An 18,755-nucleotide genomic window follows, 5' to 3' on the forward strand; every position below is an offset into this window, starting at 1 on the left:
TGTCAGATACAATAGACACTGGCACATCGTGTAATTTCACAATCTCATTCATATACATGTTAGCCAGTTTATCTGCATTATAAAAAGTTTTGACAGGTAAGAAATGTACGAATTTAGTCAAACGATCAACAATTACCCAAATAGATCCAGACCTTGAGAAGAGCGAAGTAATCCTACAATGATGTCCATGGTAATATGCTCCCATTTCCACTCCGTTATCGGAAGCAGCTAAAGCAATCCAACGGGTTACTGATGCTCGACTTTAACTTGTTGGCAATGCAGACATCTAGCTACATAGTCAACAATACTTTTCTTCATTCCAGGCCACCAGAAGTTTTGCTTCAAATCTTTGTACATTCTCGTATTACCCGGATGCATAGAAAATTTCAAATTGTGGGCTTCGACCATAATTCGTTTCCTCAAATCAAAACATTCCGGTACACAAAGTCAGTTCTGAAATTTCAACACATTATTATCAAACACAAATCCCAACCTTGGTTTTGAGTCAATTTCATCCACAATCTTCTTCAAAAATTCATCTTGCAGTTGTTTCTCTCTAATCACTTCAATAATTGTAGGTTGGGCATAAATAGCAGCTAAGACTCCACCTTGTTCACGCAACACAATTTCGATTCCATCTTTTTCCAAGTCACATAACAGTTCTTTCTAACTGGTGAGCAAACATGACAAATTGGCAATGGATTTCCGGCTCAAAGCATCTCCAACTGTATTTGCCTTTCCTAGATGATACAGAATCTGCAAATCATAGTCTTTTATTAATTCAAGCCACCGTCTCTGTTTCATGTTCAATTCTTTCTGCGTAAAGAAATATTTCAAGCTTTTATGATCAGTGTACACCTCACAAGTCACTCCATATAGATAATGGCGCCAAATCTTTAATGCAAAGACCACAACTGCTAATTCAAGGTCATGAGTTGGGTAATTCTTTTCATGCGATCGGAGTTGCCGAGAAGCATATGCAATTACCTTCCCATTCTAGATTAATACACACCCCAAGCCTTTGTAGGAAGCATCACTATAAATCTGAAATCCATCGGTTCCATTAGGCAATGTTAGAATTGGTGCAGTTACTAATCTAGTTTTCAGTTCTTGGAAGGCTAATTCCCGCTGATCAGTCCAGTCAAATGGTACATTTTTCTGTGTCAACTGTGTTAATGGCATAGTAAGCTTAGAGAAGTCTCTCACAAATCTATGATAATAGCTAGCAAGCCCCAAAAATTTTCTAATTTCTGACACATTGGTCGGCCTTGGCCAGTCTATAATGGCTTCAAGTTTTTGTGGGTCCACTGATACACCATCATTGTTGATCACATGTCCTAGAAATGCTACACTGTCAAGCTAGAATTCACATTTAGAAAATTTTGCATATAACTTCTTTTCTCTCAAAAGCTGCGAGGCAGTTCTCAGGTAATTTTCATGTTCTTTCCTACTTTTGGAGTAAATCAGTATATCATCAATAAATACAACGATAAATTTATCAACAAATTGTTTGAAAACCCTATTCATTAGGTCCATAAACGCTGCAGGTGTATTTGTTACCCCAAATGGCATTACCACAAATTCATAGTGTCCATATCTGGTTCTGAATGCAGTTTTCTCTACGTCATCTGCTTTAACTTTTAGCTGGTGATACCCGGATCTAAGGTCTATCTTGGGCCCCGTTTGTTTTCAGAGGTAGAATGGAGGAGATTGATAGTGAGGGGATTGTTAGTGAGGGGATTGTTAGTGAGGGGATTGATAATAAGGGGATTAAGTAAAATTGTGTTTGTTTTGATGGTAGTTGTTAATGCGGGAATTGTTAAATTATTACCCTATAAAAGAAATATAAAATATGAAAACAAATAAAATTATGATTTTTACTTAACAAAAAAATACAAAAACATTAAACATTAATGTTTAAAAAAAATGCCCAACATGTAAATAAAAAAATAAAAAATAAAAAAAACCTAATCCCAAGGAACTAATTTCCTAATACTATCTCCACCTCCTCCATCTCAATCCCAACACCAAGGCCCATCCTAATCCCATGGGATTATGAATTCCCTTTCCATCTCCCAAAACAAACACAACATATAGTGGGTCCCACCTCTATCTCTATCTCAATCCCACCTCTATCTCCTAAAACAAACGGGGCCTTGGAGAACACTTGTGTCCCCTAGAGTTAGTCAAATAGGTCATCTATTCGAGGTAATGAGTATTTGTTCTTGATAGTCACTTGGTTCAATTCCCAATAGTCTATACGCAGCCTTAAAGATCCATCTTTCTTCTTGACAAACAAAACTGGAGCACCCAAATGTGACGTGCTCGGGCAGATAAACTTCTTGTCTAAAAATTCTTGAAGTTGAGCTTTTAATTTTTTCAATTCAGAAGTTGACATTCTGTATGGGTTCCGGATATTGGTTGTGTTCCAGGTAGTACATCGATGGTGAATTCAATTTCTTTATCAATTAAGTCTCCAGGCAATTCTGTCGGGAACACATTAGAAAATTCACAAGCAACAAGAATAGTTTCCACATTAGAACAATCAGAAGTCTCAGTCAAAACATAACACATATAGCCCATACACCCCTTCCTAAGCAGTTTAATAGCTTTCATGGCAGAAATCAAATACGGGGGAGGAACTACGCTATTCATAACAAATACAAATTCAGGTAAACCAGATGGACGAAATACAATAGATTTATTCACACAATCAATGCACAATACTTCGTTAACCAATTCATACCCAATATGTAGTCAAAATGATCAATTCCCAAAGGTAATAAATCAACATACAATATCATATCACCAATCACAATATCACATGCTAGATAAACATAAGCGCATACCATAGAGCCCCAGAATGGCATAGATACAAACAATAAATAATTCATGGGTTCTAAAGGTCTAGTCAGTTTTCGAGAAAAGGCACGCGACACAAACGAATGTGAAGAACCAGAATCTATCAAGACATACGCATTTTGAGGATAGATGGAAATTATACCTGACACCACAGACTCGGTGTTCTGTACGTCTCCAGGCACCAGTGCGAATACTCTCCATTGCCTTAACGTCACATTTCCAGTGTTACCTCTGACATTAGTTCTAACATTTGACCTTGTTACAGAAGCAGATCTGGCCAAACTTTCTGCGGGGTGATTGGCATTCTCGGTCCCAAGTGGACAATCTTTCATTATATAGCCAACCTTGCCACACCGGTAACAGGCTCCTGATGCATGGTAACACACTCCTTTATGCTTTCTTCTACAATCAGGGCAAACTGGAATAGTTCCATTACTCTGACTCGAGCTACTGGAGGATCTCGTGTTTTGCTTCTTTGAAAATGACCGACCCTTTCTGAAATTGAAGCCGCGTCTCTTTCCTCTCCATTCCGTTGTTAGAGCTTTAACTTGTTTCTTTGCTGCTAGAGTGGCCTCTGCCATCAATGCTCTATCAAATACTTCCACATAAGTAGGCAACTTCAGGATGCCTACTCGATCAAACACATCCAAATCTAATCCCCTCTCAAATTTTTGAGCCTTCTTATAGTCCGTATCCAACATATGATGAGCAAATCATTCGTTTCAATTTCATGTGTTTATGTTCAGATTCAGTTTCAGAATTAACACACACATTGACACATGCAAATGAAATGTCCGTAATTCTTTTCTAGGACATCCTATAACTCATATGGACTTGTGTGTACGGTATAATATGTGCTCTGATACCACTTTGTCACGACCCAAACCCGTCCCTTAAAGTTTAGCGTCATACCAACCAGTAATCCTCGGATTATCGAAGGCCTCTGACCTGAATAACAAACTATAAGGGGCTAGAAAAAGCAAATGTAGAAACATACATAAGATAAAAACATTTAAAACTGATATAGATAAACCCACGTATGACATCATTTACTTATCCATTCTCCATCGTCATAATACAAAGTAAGGCAAAAGAACTATTTACAAAACAACAAAAGTTCGCAAAACTCGACCACAAAACTCTTTTTGGAACCTCCTCGGGAAGCACAATGGTTGGTCGACAAACAGAGACTTTAGGTCATCAACTTTGAGTCTGGTCATGCGCCTGGTCACCTACATACATGATACATATATAGTGAGCAAAAACTCAGTGAACAATAATAGAGTAAAGATTTTAATGAATGATGTCCAGTTTCATATCATATCAGTCAGAGAGATAAGCATGGTCGTAATAAAATAGAGTCATGTTCATAATCATATTCAAATCATGTGTGGTACTTCCATTAGCATTAATATATCACTTTGGTCAAGCATAACAAGTTCCATAATGGAACCTCCGGTACTGGGTAACATATCTCATACATGGGCCACGGTATTCTTTCCCCTGAGCGAAGGCCTCATGACCATATGCCTCAGTATTATGTCCCCTAGGCGAGGGCCTCTACTAAGGATACCACAAATACTTGTCAAAGATATAGATCATCATTCATGGAATCACAAAATAGCATTTTGTATCATTTAAAAACAGTTCATGTCATATCATAATGTCTAGAAAGTACTTCATATCAAACATAGCTTTACTACGTTATCACTCACTGATAGTTGCACAGATAGCTTGATAGCAACCAATGGATCAACAGTTCACGACGCGTGACTTACACAAACATAATAAATACACATACTGAAACACACGCTCGAATCGTACTTAACTTATTTCATTTCATTCTTCGTGTGTTTGTAAGTCTTATCCTCATTATTATTCCTTAATCTTGGCCTAGGAATGCCTAGGATGCAATGAGGATGCTAAAATATACTTGAAAACACTTAGTCAATTATGCTAAAAACAGGGGCCTTGCTCGAGCGCAACTTCCTTCGCTTGAGCGGACGTTTAAACATATGAGAGGTCGCTCGAGCGGTCTGTAAACTTTGCAAAAATACTAGTTACTTGATTTTTTTTCTCGATGCATGCTCGATGGTCGCTCGAGCGTAAGATTGAGGTTTTCTCTTAAGCGCAACTCTTGTTGCTCGAGCGGTCTGCAAAACATGAAAATTTCTAGGAGCATGCAATTTACGCTCGAGCCAACTTTTGGTCGCTCAAACGGAGGTGCAAAAAAATAAAGGTGGTCACTCGAGCACAGAATCTGTCGCTCGAGCGGAGGAGCAGAATTTTGGAATTTTTAGATTGCACTCCCAAGCTCAAAACTCGAATTTAACACATCAAAACTCATCCTCTTGGGCCAAAACTCAAGAAAACATTTGGAAATTTATAGAATATCATGAATTGAAGATCATTTCGCAAAAATCAAGCCCCAAAAGCATGTCAATTGTGTGAAATCAAACTTGATGTTTCATGAACATAACATGTGAAGGTTCTTGGCTTCAAAGCTTTAAACCTTGTTCAAATGAGGTGTTACGCACAAGAACATGTTGAATTCTTTGAAAGAATTCTCTTGTTCAAAGAAATCATACTCAAATTGTGGTGAAATGAACATGCATGCAAGATATGATCTTCCTACCAACTTATTAGCTCAATTTTTGTATTACACAACTTAATTCTCTAGAATTCATGTCGTAAACATCATAATTGTACAATCTAAGGGTTGAATTCTTACCTAGGCTTTTCAAAGTGAGAGCTAAAGACTTAATTCTTGAGTCTCTAAGTCCAATGCCTTCACTTCCTAGCCATTCCCTTCACTTGAGCTTAATTCCTTTCCAAAATAAATTTAAGGTCACTCTTTTCACTCACCCTCGTGTTTGGAGCTCAAAGAGGTTCAAATGAAGGTGCAAAATGAACTCATGGAATCAAATTAGCCTTATATAGGCTCAATTAATGAAACTTAATTAATTTGTGTTAAAGATAACTAATTGGAATCAGTTTATTCTAATTATTTTGGTTCCAAATCGAATTTCAATTCAACCTACCATAAAATTCTAAAAATTTCAAATAACACATAAATCAAGTCAATTTCATGATCGGATGTCGATAAGGCCTTCAATTCACTGAACCAAATAGAGACACAAATAGGTACTTCTACGATAGACAGATATAAATACAATTAACATATAATTCATGCATTTAACACATGATTTCTTCTGAATTACATATAATCACGAATTAATAGTTAATCACGGGTTGGGGTTGTTACAATTTCCATGGAGAATTGGAATCCAATTTGGGTCATGGAACTTCAGAAATTAGAGGGTGATATTTTGGATCATCCATTCCTGTTGGAGTATTTTATTAATGTAGAACAATTTATTGGTTAGTCTTCATATGTTTCCCTAGAGTAGCTGCAAGTTCAATTTTTTTAAAATAGTGATTTGTTCGTTTTACGGCACAGAACAATTTAGTTGATATGTTTATCTGTTCCTATAGTTGTTCATATCAACTAAAGTTTTTGTGACATGTTATGCAATTATCTCACTGATTTTTCTTACAAGATGGACAAGATTCTAAAGATCCAAACCAAAGCAATACTGATATGATAGTTTTTATAAGTCACGTGATATGTGGTCCTCCCTAAAAGAATTTTTGTACCTCTGTGGCTTTCATCTAGCCATGGTGAGATGATATTTTTCTGGTGATATGAAGCATACTTTAGACATTTGGATTTGTTCGGCTCTTATTTTGACAACTCCTTAGTTCAAATGCATAATACATACATAGATATAACTTGCTTGAGAATTGGCTTTCTTTATTCAATTTTGTATCTCCTTGGATGTGCATGTCAGCTCTTGATTGATAAAGCTCATCCCACTGTACATAATCTTTTGTTTTATTGTATGTAAGAAAAAAGATTGTTGAAAAAAAAAAAAAAAGCTGCTCTTTATGATAGAAGCGTGGTAAAAAAAAAAAATTTATATTTGTCTTTCTTCTCTCTCTTTTTTTTTTTTTTTTTGCTGTTTCAAAGCCTTAGAAATGACTGATTTGTTTAAATTGTTCTTCCAGGTACAAAACCTTCTTCACAGATGGTGAGTTGTAATGTAGATCTTATGTTTTATAGTTGTAACACTTCTACTGTTATTGATTTATGCACTTTACCTGATTTGGCTTCCATGTTCAGATGCAGGTATCCAGACTAGTGAAGACTACAAATTCTATGCTATATCAGCTGAGTTCAGTGAATTTAGTAACAAGGACAAGACATTAAATTAAATCATAACTCATGGGGTTTGTCTTGATGTTTTTTCTATTATTTTTTGGCAAATGTTAAAACATGATTTGTGGATATGTTTTCGTAATTAATGGTGATTGGATATTAAATTGAATGAGAAAGTGAATTAATGTTATATTTGCTACTTGACAGCTTTTCATATAATTGGCTTATCTTTTGACAAATGTTCATTTGAATGGAAATGAGAGTTATTGTTTCATATTAGTGCTACTTTTCAATTTTATTACAAGTATTTTTTTAGTTCAACCACATAGAATTAGCACAATTCAAAAAAATAATTAAAAAAATAAAGATATAATGGCATTTTTCAAAACGCCACTATATACCTAACAATTGGTTTTTTAAATTTTTTTTTAAAAAAAGCTATGACGACATTTTTGAAACATCTCTAAAAATTGTTATGGCGTCACCTTGCCGTTATGTACCACATTTAGCGGTGTTTTAATAACAAATTAATGATATTTCTAAAGCGCCACAATGCTACAACGACAGCCGTGTCCTTGGTGTTTGGTGCTAAGCGTCACAAAAAGAATTAGTGACGTTTTTGGCACTTAAAATGCTGCTGAAAGCTAAATTCCCCGCAGTGTGGATTGAACCGTGATGTCATAAATAATTTTTCAAAAACTTATAAATTAACAATATAGATATTAAATTTTAAAGATTTTTTTTAATTTTAAATGTTTTTAGTAATTTTTTTTTTATATTTTCAAACAAAAAAATCCTAAATATAATCAATCATAATTTCATAATTTAAAAAATAACATGAACTATAGGGTTAATAGAAATTAAAAACACAACAATAAAATATAAAAGTTAGAAAATAAAAACTAAGAAAGGTAAAATAAAACTGAAAATTGTAAAACACAGAAAGTTTTGAAATCTGCGTTTCGGTCTTTGTCGGCAAGAATGATGCAAAGAAGAGTTGAAGAACTTGAGCAGGGGGCTCAACTAAGTTTTAGTCTCATGCTTTATTTGGTATTTGTTAATGGTGATGGTGGATGAATATGAGCAATAAGACAAAAGGAGAGAGTTTCATATGTCGAACTTCGAAAGCCCTAGATCTAAATCGGCTTCAACAGTGAAAAAAAGCAAAGAAAAGAAACGTAGGATTTGGGGATTTTATATATATATATACATTATATGCAAATTGCTCCGGTTTTCTTGACCCGTTCACGAGTCAATTGGTTCGCCAGTTAAACCGTCAGTTTGAATGGTTCTCACTAAATAGAACAGTTTTCATCTTTGAACAGTTCAAGGTGGCTAACCGGGCCGAAACTTGGACCGGCCAGTGGTTCAACTAGTTGAACCGATTGGTCAGTTCTGGTTTTTAAGACCTTGCCTGGATGGTTTGAGGCTCTCTATTTGGATAGAGATAAGACTCTTAAGAGAGTTCATCCTAATCTGGATTGGAGGAGTCCGAGATAGAGGTTATCCTTAAGGGATAGAATCCTGTGAAGTGATACTTTTAGAGGACGAGGGCACTGCTGGCTATAAAAGTGAGACACCCCCGTGAGTCTAAGGCATGCTTTTTGCTTGGGGATTATTCACTTGAATTGTTATCTTTGAGAGATAAGTTGACTGACTTAATGATTGGAGTGCCCCTTGGTGGACGAGTCACCGGTGTTTGTTGTTTTCTTGTGTGTAGGTGTTGGGTTTAATCTATTCTTCCATGTACTCTACGACAAAGTTCCTTAGATCTTGGCTAGCAGATCTAGTTTGGTTGTGAGGTTGGAAATCAACAGCCACATCAACCTTTTTCATGTACTTGGCTAGCCTTTTTTCGTTTAGCATGTTGGTCCTTTTCGAAACAAAAAAACTCCTGTTTTGATCCTATCCCCTTCTCTCTTAAACCACAGTTTTGTCGTGGCCAAAACACTCGAATGGAAATTTATATCCAACTTTCCCCTTGGCCTTAGGATCCGTTCTTGGTTCCATACATGTTGGAAACCTCCTGAAGCTGGAAGAACCAAACTCAACACAGATGGAGTTGTGAAAGAAAACCCAGTGCCTGCTGTAGACGTGCCCGAACGTCCCGGCTCCGCGCACGAAATGGCGCGAAATCCGTTTTGTTCATTAGCGACTACAGTTCGGACACAATGTCACGGTTCTGAATCTAATCTTGCAAAGTACAATGCAAGATTGATAAATCACCAAAGAGTCCAAATCCGGCAAATCGTTTTGGAAAACTGATTTTAATAAAGAAGTGCCAAACATGGACTGCTTTGCCAGATATATAGTCGCCACCTAAATATTTTATTTTAGGGAAATTTAGGAAACCCTGACTCGTGCCTAAGGCCACGTGTCCGTCATCACCAAAGTTGCCTCGGCTCGGGAACTTGGGTACGAGAGGGGAAGGTCATGCAATGAGCACCCCCGCTCGCCTGATCAAAGATCGGCCTGTACTAAGCATGATATTTTGTTTTTGAAAGCCCATGTGTTCTTATTTCAGTTTGTTAGCTAGCTTACTACGTGATGCGCACAGCATACAAGTATAGACTAGATCGCCTAAGTTGGAACAAAATATCTCATGTTTGTTTGAAAATTGTTTGAAGGTGCTACTCGCAAATAGGCTAAGACGTGGATTTTGCCACCCTTAAGTGGGCTTAAGAAAACATGATTTTGCCACTCGCAAGTGGGCTTAAAACTCACATTTCAATGAATTGTTCCAATTCAAGTAATCCAACCTTCACCCACAGGCATTCAGGAAGTTAAACACATAAGCAGTTAGCCTCATGGCAAGCATGCTATCATGGCAACACTCATACTCATGCAAGATGCTAAAGCATAAAAGCTTACCTAGTACTCTGAGCTAAAACAATAGCTAGTTAGTGATCAATGCATGATCCTAGTTTATGTAAAGATGGCTAATGCAACACATGCAATATGCAACTAGAAATAAGCTTGGCTATTCTAAGATGGCGTATGAGATGCAAATTGATAATCATGTATTCAAGTAGGAATTGAAATACAATGTAGTTAGTATGATGTGCCAAGCCCGGTGCATGCAATACAGATGAATGGATACAAACATGCGAGCATAGGAATGCTAATTGAAATATGTCCTAAACTAGCCATCGTAAGCGGTTAAGTAAAAGGGAGAAAGACGTGGGATTGGAAGACATTCACACACTCACACACACTTATTACACAATTCGCCCTCTCGACAGAGGGTCTGAATGAATAATACAAGCTAGCTACGCTAAGCTATTCTAACTAATTTAATAATCTACTTAGACTAATTATTACAACACCAAAACTAATTAACAAACAAGCTAATTAAAAATTTACAACAATGAATTGAATTAGCTAACACATTAACTAATTAATTACAAATTAACTAACTATACAAAGTAGTTAAAACGGCCTCGAGAAGAGGGACACATGCGTGCTCGGTCGGCCTCACTCGGAAATCCGTTGCCATGCCTCATGTTGCCTCTGTTTGCACTGTTCTGCACCTCTAAAAACTGTACAAATCTCTGTGATGCTTCTGAACCACCTCATGGACATCTTGAGAGGCCATCGGCCAAATGAAAAGGGTAATCGACCACTTTTGAGTTCATCGGCAAAAAATTGTTAGCCGATCAGCACTCCAGATAGCCGATCAGCCATCTCTTCCTGCAGATTGCTCCTTTTGCTGTAGTAGAGTACAAACAGAGACATGGCAATACATTTGTAAGAAAATGTTGTGCAACTATACCCCTTATCATGTTTGAAACTCAAAGGAGTGTAGTGTTCGACTCTCGAGCCATCAATCACGCATTTCGATGCATAATGGCCAAAGAGGCCGAGTTGCACAATTCAATGTGAATGAAATGCACAAAAACACATAATTACCTTAAACTTTATCATGTTTGATCAAGAGGGTCGGGGACCGAGGATTGAGGCACATTTAATCACTTCAAGTATGAAACGTCCCTCGTTCCTTGTGTTTGGTTCAACACCCAAACCAAACACAATGCCATGCATGCAACATGGAAAAGCTATGCAATACAACATAAGCATGCCAAATGCAATGTGACTCAAGCATGAGCAATGCAATGCAACCTAAAACTTGCAAACATGTAATGTAATAAGCAACATGCAAACATGTAATGTAATAAGCATGCAACAACAATGCCAACAACAAGCATGCGACAACATGCAATCTAACAAGTATGCAATAACATGCAAGATAGATAAGCATGCAACAACATGCAAAGATGGACTAGCATGCAACAACATCAAACTAGCAAGCATGCAACAACATGCAAAGATGGACTAGCATGCAACAACATCAAACTAGCAAGCATGCAACAACATGCAAAGATGGACTTAAACCAAATGGGCAGACCTCAGCCATGCCCAAATCAGTGGCCAAAGTGATGAATTGATGACATGAAATGCAAGACAAGCTTGCATGCCAATTGGCCCAAGAATTAAGGCATGAAGACACCAACTCTTAAGAGCACGTGACAATACTATAAGCCCTGAAATTAAGCATGGAATGATGCCAAATCAACCAAACAATGCAAGTATAGCATATTAAGAGGCTCAAAGCTCAAGGTTAGCAAAGGGATTTAAACCATGGCCATGCAAAGCAAGCCTCAAAGGGCGAAGGGCAACCAAAATAGTCCCAAGGCAGGTCAATACAAGACCAAAAACATGCTTGAACCTAGCCAACACAAGCTAGAACAAAAGACGAAAAACATGAAGCATGCAAGGCTAACAAAGGGGTGCTACACTACATCTATCAAACCCAAACATGGCATGACTTAACCAATAAAAATAAGAGTTATGGCATATCAAAATAAGCCCAAAAACCCACTGAGATGGCAACCCAAAGGCCTAAGCATGGAGGCATGCACAATGATCCATTCTCAAGACATAAAACACCAAACCTTCAAAACATCAAAAGGGTGGAAAATGCAAGTGTATGGCTACACTACATGGACTAAAATCACATATGAAATGATGCCAAATCATGAAAATGGTCTAAGCAGTGCATGCTAATGACTTGGACACTCAAAACTAACAAGCTAGATTGAACCAAGGCTATACAAAACAGTGCATGCATGACTAAAACAACATGAAACAGAGCTCAAGCATGGCAAAACATGACTAAAAGCTTCTTTGAGTTGAGCCAAAACATGCACGAATGATCATCCAAATGCAAGATGCATGTTAAGGCAATAGAGAGTATTACACTACAAGTGCATGATGCATGTAAGAGGCTATCAAACCAACCTTAGACAGAGGTATAGCATGCTAAAATAACACCAAAAGTTGCTAAAATGGAACCAAAACATGCTAAGCAAACATGCTACTATTATGAGCCATTTATACTAGCATATGAGACACAAGGAGAGGGGGGGTGTCCCTCTCCTATTTAAGACTCCAAAACCACCTTTCCACCACTAAAAATTCTTTGGATTTCAGTGGTGAGAAGGCCAAAACAAGGTGGTCCCAAAGCTCAAAAAGAAAGGCACAAAACAAGGCCGAACAAGGCCTAAAAGGGGGTAGACTACCCCCAACACAAAAGTGACCTTAAACAAACATCACAAGCATGAAAAATCAGAACTTTTTACAGTAGAAAGTTAAGCTTAAATCAGCATGCAAATAGGTCTAAAAGCTTAAGCCAAAACAAGGGATTAAAAGGTAGTTGACTCACTCTTGAAGAACACCTTCAAGAACACAATTCCAGCAGCTTTTCTGAGCTAAAACCAGTCCAAGAACACTAAAACCAACTCCTCAATAACTCAGCAACAAAAGGATGGTGTTCTAGTAGGTGTTTATGTGCAATAGTGTGAAGATTTTACACGTTTCGGCACAAACAAGGGCTAAACAAGAGAGAAAGGTAAAATATATATAGAGAGAGAGATATAGAACTTGTATATCAAATTCTTAGAACCTCTGGAAAGGGAGAAGGGCCTCTCTTCTTATAGAATTTCAATTCTCAAGCTTAACAAGCTTGAGTCTTGAATACAATCCCTTTATACACGTGTATGGAGGAAGAGAATTGTGCTCACTAGCTGTCACAGTTGGCACAAAATATTTGCAAAAAGCAGATGGAAAGGTCTCGGCTCAAAAATATGGCCAATCGACCAAAAAGAGTGCTGATCGGCCAACACTTATGGCCGATGGCAAGAAAACATGGCCGATAGCGCAATGCCTCAGCCGATGGGTTGCAGGGATGGCCAACAAGCCACCCTTTTCCCTTAGAAACAAAACCACGAGTTCTTGGTCCACAACCAAGCACAAAACAAACAAGTTGAGAGATCTTAAGGCAAGGCGCGTAGCCGAGACCTTCGGGAACTCAAAACGAACACGAGCATAGATGATCATCGAGTGTTCAAATGATGACATCCAAGTCTTGAGGACGGTCAAAAATGGGGTGTCTACAGTTGTCCCTCTTTGACAGAACTCAAAAGTTATAAGATGACGGGAGTGAATGTCAAAGCCCATAGACGACCCATTTTTAACAAGGCCGAAGACTTAAACAAGCATACAAGATAACAAAGAGATGCGCCCGCAGGCAGGGGCAAGATGCAAATGACATGCACAGTGCCGAACATAACTTATGATCATGCAAAGAGAGCTGTAATGAAGCATTTATGCAAAATAAATACAATAGTTTAAGCAAGTGAATAAGAAAGAGCAGTCTTACACATTCCAACAGAAAGGATGTAAGAAAATTATGCAATTCTCACTGCATTTCACGCGGAGAATACTAAAAACGACTACCGAGGACACTCGGAGTCTCAAGCACAACATCTCTCAGCGTATCATACGCAGGAGAGGAAAGGACTGTGCAAGCAAGCGCAGTCACCCAAACGCTTACCAAATGCTTACCAAACGCGAGAGGAGAGAGATACATCCAAACGCATGCCAAATGCGAGTGGAGAAGGGTAACAGCTAAACTGAACCGGGACTTCCCTTGAATGAACCATACATACAATATTGTGCCTGCAAAAGAAAGAAATTCAACAGGTACAATATAGTAGAAACACATGTTCAATCGTTAGATGAAGAAATCATTTCAATATGAGATAAACACGAGCATAACAATGAAAGTAGGGCATAACAATCCAAGTAAAACGAGCATAACAATGCAAGTAAAGGCATGCGCGACAACGCAAGCAAGGGGTACATAACAGTGCAACCTAAGTGTACGCATAACAATGTGAGCACGACGTGCGTGACAACGCAAGTAAAGAGGTACATGACAATGCAACAAGTGTGAGCGACAACACAAGGTGGTGCATAGCAATGCAACTAAAACAAGCATGATAATGCAAGTAAAACATGCGTGACAACGCAAGTAAGGGGTGCATGATAATGCAACCTAAGTGTACGCATAATAATGCGAGGAAAAGCATGACAACACATGTAAGGAAAGGATGCATAAACACATGTAAGTAAAGCATGCGCGACAACGCAAGCAATGTGTGTAACAATGCAAGGAAATGGTGCATAAATACATGTAAGTAAAGCATGCACGACAATGCAAGCAATGTGTGTAACAATGCGAGAAGGATACATAAACACATGTAAGTAAAGCATGCGCGACAACGCAAGCAATGTGTGTAACAATGCGAGAACGGGTGCATAAACACATGTAAGTAAAGCATGCGGGACAACGCAAGTAATGTGTGTAACAATGCGAGAACGGGTGCATAAACACATGTAAGTAAAGCATGTGCGACAACGCAAGCAATATGTGTAACAATGCAAGAACGGGTGCATAAACACATGTAAGTAAAGCATGCGCAACAACGCAAGCAATGTGTGTAACAATGCGAGAACGGGTGCATAAACACATGTAAGTAAAGCATGCATGACAACGCAAGCAATGTGTGTAACAATGCGAGAACGGGTGCATAAACACATGTAAGTAAAGCATGCATGACAACGCAAGCAATGTGTGTAACAATGCAAGAACGGGTGCATAAACACATGTAAGTAAAGCATGCGCGACAACGCAAGCAATGTGTATAACAATGCAACAACAAAGAGAGGTATATATTCAACGGAAGCATGGTAAAGGCATGCTATTCACGATGTTAAGATGCAGCTTTAAAACAAGACGAGGCATGCTCCATGCAAGAGCGAAAAGACGTATAACCAATGCGCGCTTTACAAGCGTGACGAATCATTCGTTAGGCATGATATTCAAAAGCAATTCTCGAGAAATTCTTGAATTTTTCCACATACAAAAGGATACGAAAAAAAAGGGATACACCTCGTGCATTTCGAGTGCCGCATACGGAAGACACGGTTCGAGGTCAACACGAAAGCCGCTGAAGCTTCAAAAGTGTATTTTCTTGCACTTTCTTGAAATATGAGGGTACCAATCAACATAACTGACCCAAACAAGGGTATTGGAGGTGCATCGACCACAAGGGGAGGCCATCAGCCATCCATTGGCCATAAAATGGGCTTATCGGTCAACAATTTAGCCGATCGACTAACAATTTGGCCGATTGGCCAAAAGTGACAGATTCGGGGGTAGTTTTGACATTTTGCTTCGGGTCTTTAAATTCTCTCTTGCCGAAAATCCTTGCTCTCTCTCTAGGTCATTTCCCGCCCTTAGATCCGAGCTTTTCCTTTGTTTTCGAACCTTCTGCAACTTCCGATTCGCGAAAACTTCTTCGTTCCAAACACTTTGAACTGAACAAAACACGATTTCGGTGCCACATTCTCGATTTCCACCACTTGGGGTTTGTTTCCCCCGCGTGTACCTTAACTTCCATGCCCTCTTCCGAGCCTCGTCATTTTCCTTCGTTTTTCACCCCTCGAGGTTGACTTTCAGTTGACTTTTTGCATTTTTACCCATTTTCCATACCCTCGACCACTTTTGCACCTTTCTCGAGATGACGGGCGATATTCCACGGGGTGGGACTCCCCCAGAGATGGATACCGATCCTGAGGTCAAGCTCCTGCCTCTTAGCGTTCGACCATTCGACTCGGCGACATACCGGCCGGCGATACACATACTGCCTCCCGATAGCATCCGCCAGTTCAGGAGCTACGCACGAGGCGCACCATTGGAGCTCCTGCTATGCGAGCCGGAGTCACACCTTTCCTACGGCGCCGCTGAGGTATACTCTTCCCCTTTTTTACTTTCTGCAATGTTGGACGTATAACTTCGATAGTTGATACTGTTCTTTAACTGAACAACCCAAAAACACTGATACATCACATGCTTAGTTCACCTTGAGCACAATCATATACGATATTTGTGTAAACTCGAACACATGCACACACACTGTATTTTATCAATTCTGAACGCATTCAAACACTGTATTTCTGACACTGCTTCGCATCTGTTTGTCTTTGAACACAGAGAGATTCCCATGCCTTCCGGAGGTATGGGAACTCCATTGCCCGAGGATGGTACATGGAGTTGCCCGATGCGGTTCGCCATATCGTCGATCAGGCCGGCTTCGGCACTTTCTGCATGGGACTCTCGCGCCTCATTGCGAGTAGGCCCCTTCTAGGTGCGTTGGTGGAGAGGTGGTGGGGCACCACCAATTCCTTCCACCTTTCTACTGCAGGGGAGATGACGATAACTCACTTCAACTTCTCCATGCTCACATGCATCGAGTAGGGGGTGATCCGATTCCCTTCGACACCGACATGGGCGAGTGGGACGCTACCCAGATCTACTTGCTCGATGCTCGGCCACCTCTCTCCCGGCCAGGGTTCGTGAGGTATTCTTGGTTTGAGGACCAGTTTCAGATACTGCCTACGACCCATGAAGAGGTGGAGCAATACGCCCGAGGATTCATCATGTTCTTGCTAGGCACCACCTTATTCACCGACCGGGCGAACACTGTTGCCCTCTATTTGCTGAGCGCGCTAGCGGATGTGACACGGATCCGGCGCTACAACTGGGGTGGCGCAGGCTTGGCCATGCTCTACGGATACATGAGCTCTTCATCCCGCCGCAGCGTACATCTGCTCGGAGGCTATTGGCGAGCCTGGAAGGTACATTTTCCTTTTTTGTCTTATAGTTCTACTTTACACTATCGGTACACCACACACATTGCATACATGCAATCTGCACACACTGCACAATACACTGCACACACTGCGCAATACGCTGCACACCATTCTCTAATTTCTGCTTTATCTGCATACTGCCTTACTGATAAGCATACTCATTCTTACCCTGTTACACTCTGTAGTTGTGGGTGTATGCCTACTTTCTGAGGCTTGCCCCAGTGCCGGATGTAGAGACGCCCCCCACGGTTCCATATTCTCATCGATACGATGTGAGGTGCGAGCGGAGGCCGCGGGAGTCTTTCCTGTTCTTCCGCAGATACTTCGACACCATTACCGCCGTAGAGGTATTTCAAACATTACAGTTTATTTAAGCTTCACTTTACATTGTACTTTCAACAACAGATAACAAACTGTGCATCTTGTCATTTGCAGATCACCTGGCAGCCCTGGGCTGTGTTACCGGATGCGGTGAGGAACCAGTACGCGGGCACTCGGGAGACTGCTCGATTCTGGATTTTGCTGGAGGGTCCAGTCTACCGGGCATGGTATTTTCGAGAGCGTTTCTTGCGGCAGACCCTCGACTTGCCTGAGCAGATAGTCCCAAGGCCACCTCCTACCCATATGAGGGTCACCGAGAGGTACACCCCAGAGGAGATGATGGATTACACGATCGGCTGGGACTCAGACTTTTTTAAAGATGAGGGCGACTACACTGAGTTCATCCAGACTTATCTCATGCGACCTTTGACCGGTGCTTGCCGAGTCGAGAAGGAGAGGCCTGCAGTGCCAGTAGCAGGAGCAAGAGCACCGAGGGTGACTCAAGCCCGTGACAGGAGTGGCTCCCGGAGGGGACAGGGAGTTGAGTGGCCAGCACTGCCCACCACCATGACATGCCGAGGACAGGGTGGGGAGACTTATCAGATACCCATCGCTCCTCCTCAGGCTGATCATGAGCTCGTCCGAGTTCGCGGCTCGACCCCGGTATGTGCTATATTTTGCATTCTGTACAGTCATTTCATTTCATTTGATATCCCGTAGAATACTAATGACTTCAACACTTTTGCAGGCTTCTATCGAGTATACTAGGCAAGCTCTGCAGCTGTCAGCCTCAATGATGGGGGTGTTGTAGAGGAGCATAGACCTGCTCAGTATCTATGGTATCCCGGTGAGTTCTTTCAACCTCAGTCCCAAAACTTTGCACATCTGTTTCATACTGATCTGATACATCACATTATCAATACGGCACTTGATACAATGCACCCACATACCACTCACGGCACTGATACACTGTAACTCGTATACTGCTCACGGCATTGATACACTGCTCACAGCATTGATACACTGCTCACAGCATTCATACACTGTACTCATACACTGTATTCGGTATTCATACTCGACTTTGCATAGCATAACTAATGCGTTCGCCAATTGTTCTTTTCAGACCCCATTCCAGATACCGGCTACAGGGGGTGCCCTAGCAGGACCATCAGTACCTCCCAGAGTAGCAGGAGGAGCCAGACGGGGGATGACGATACACAGCCGAGGTAGACATAGGTGTGCTCTTACTGAGAGCAGCTCACGTGAGCCTACCCCAGATGATAAGTCTAATGAGGAG

The 18,755-nt window shown here is 40.2% G+C and overlaps 1 protein-coding gene across 1 annotated transcript; it reads right to left on the minus strand.

The window, feature by feature from the left end:
* Positions 1 to 2,379: 2,379 nt before the first annotated feature.
* On the minus strand, positions 2,380 to 3,563 carry LOC114288494 (uncharacterized). Its single transcript, XM_028232016.2, has 2 exons — positions 2,737 to 3,563; positions 2,380 to 2,647 (listed from the first exon to the last, which is right to left on the minus strand). The coding sequence occupies exons 1-2, from the start codon at positions 3,561 to 3,563 to the stop codon at positions 2,380 to 2,382; spliced, it is 1,095 nt and encodes a 364-aa protein (XP_028087817.2).
* Positions 3,564 to 18,755: the final 15,192 nt, after the last annotated feature.

The sequence above is a fragment of the Camellia sinensis genome, chromosome 13 (genome assembly GCF_055761805.1).
Source record: "Camellia sinensis isolate YWXY chromosome 13, ASM5576180v1, whole genome shotgun sequence".
NCBI classification, from domain to species: Eukaryota; Viridiplantae; Streptophyta; class Magnoliopsida; order Ericales; family Theaceae; genus Camellia; species Camellia sinensis.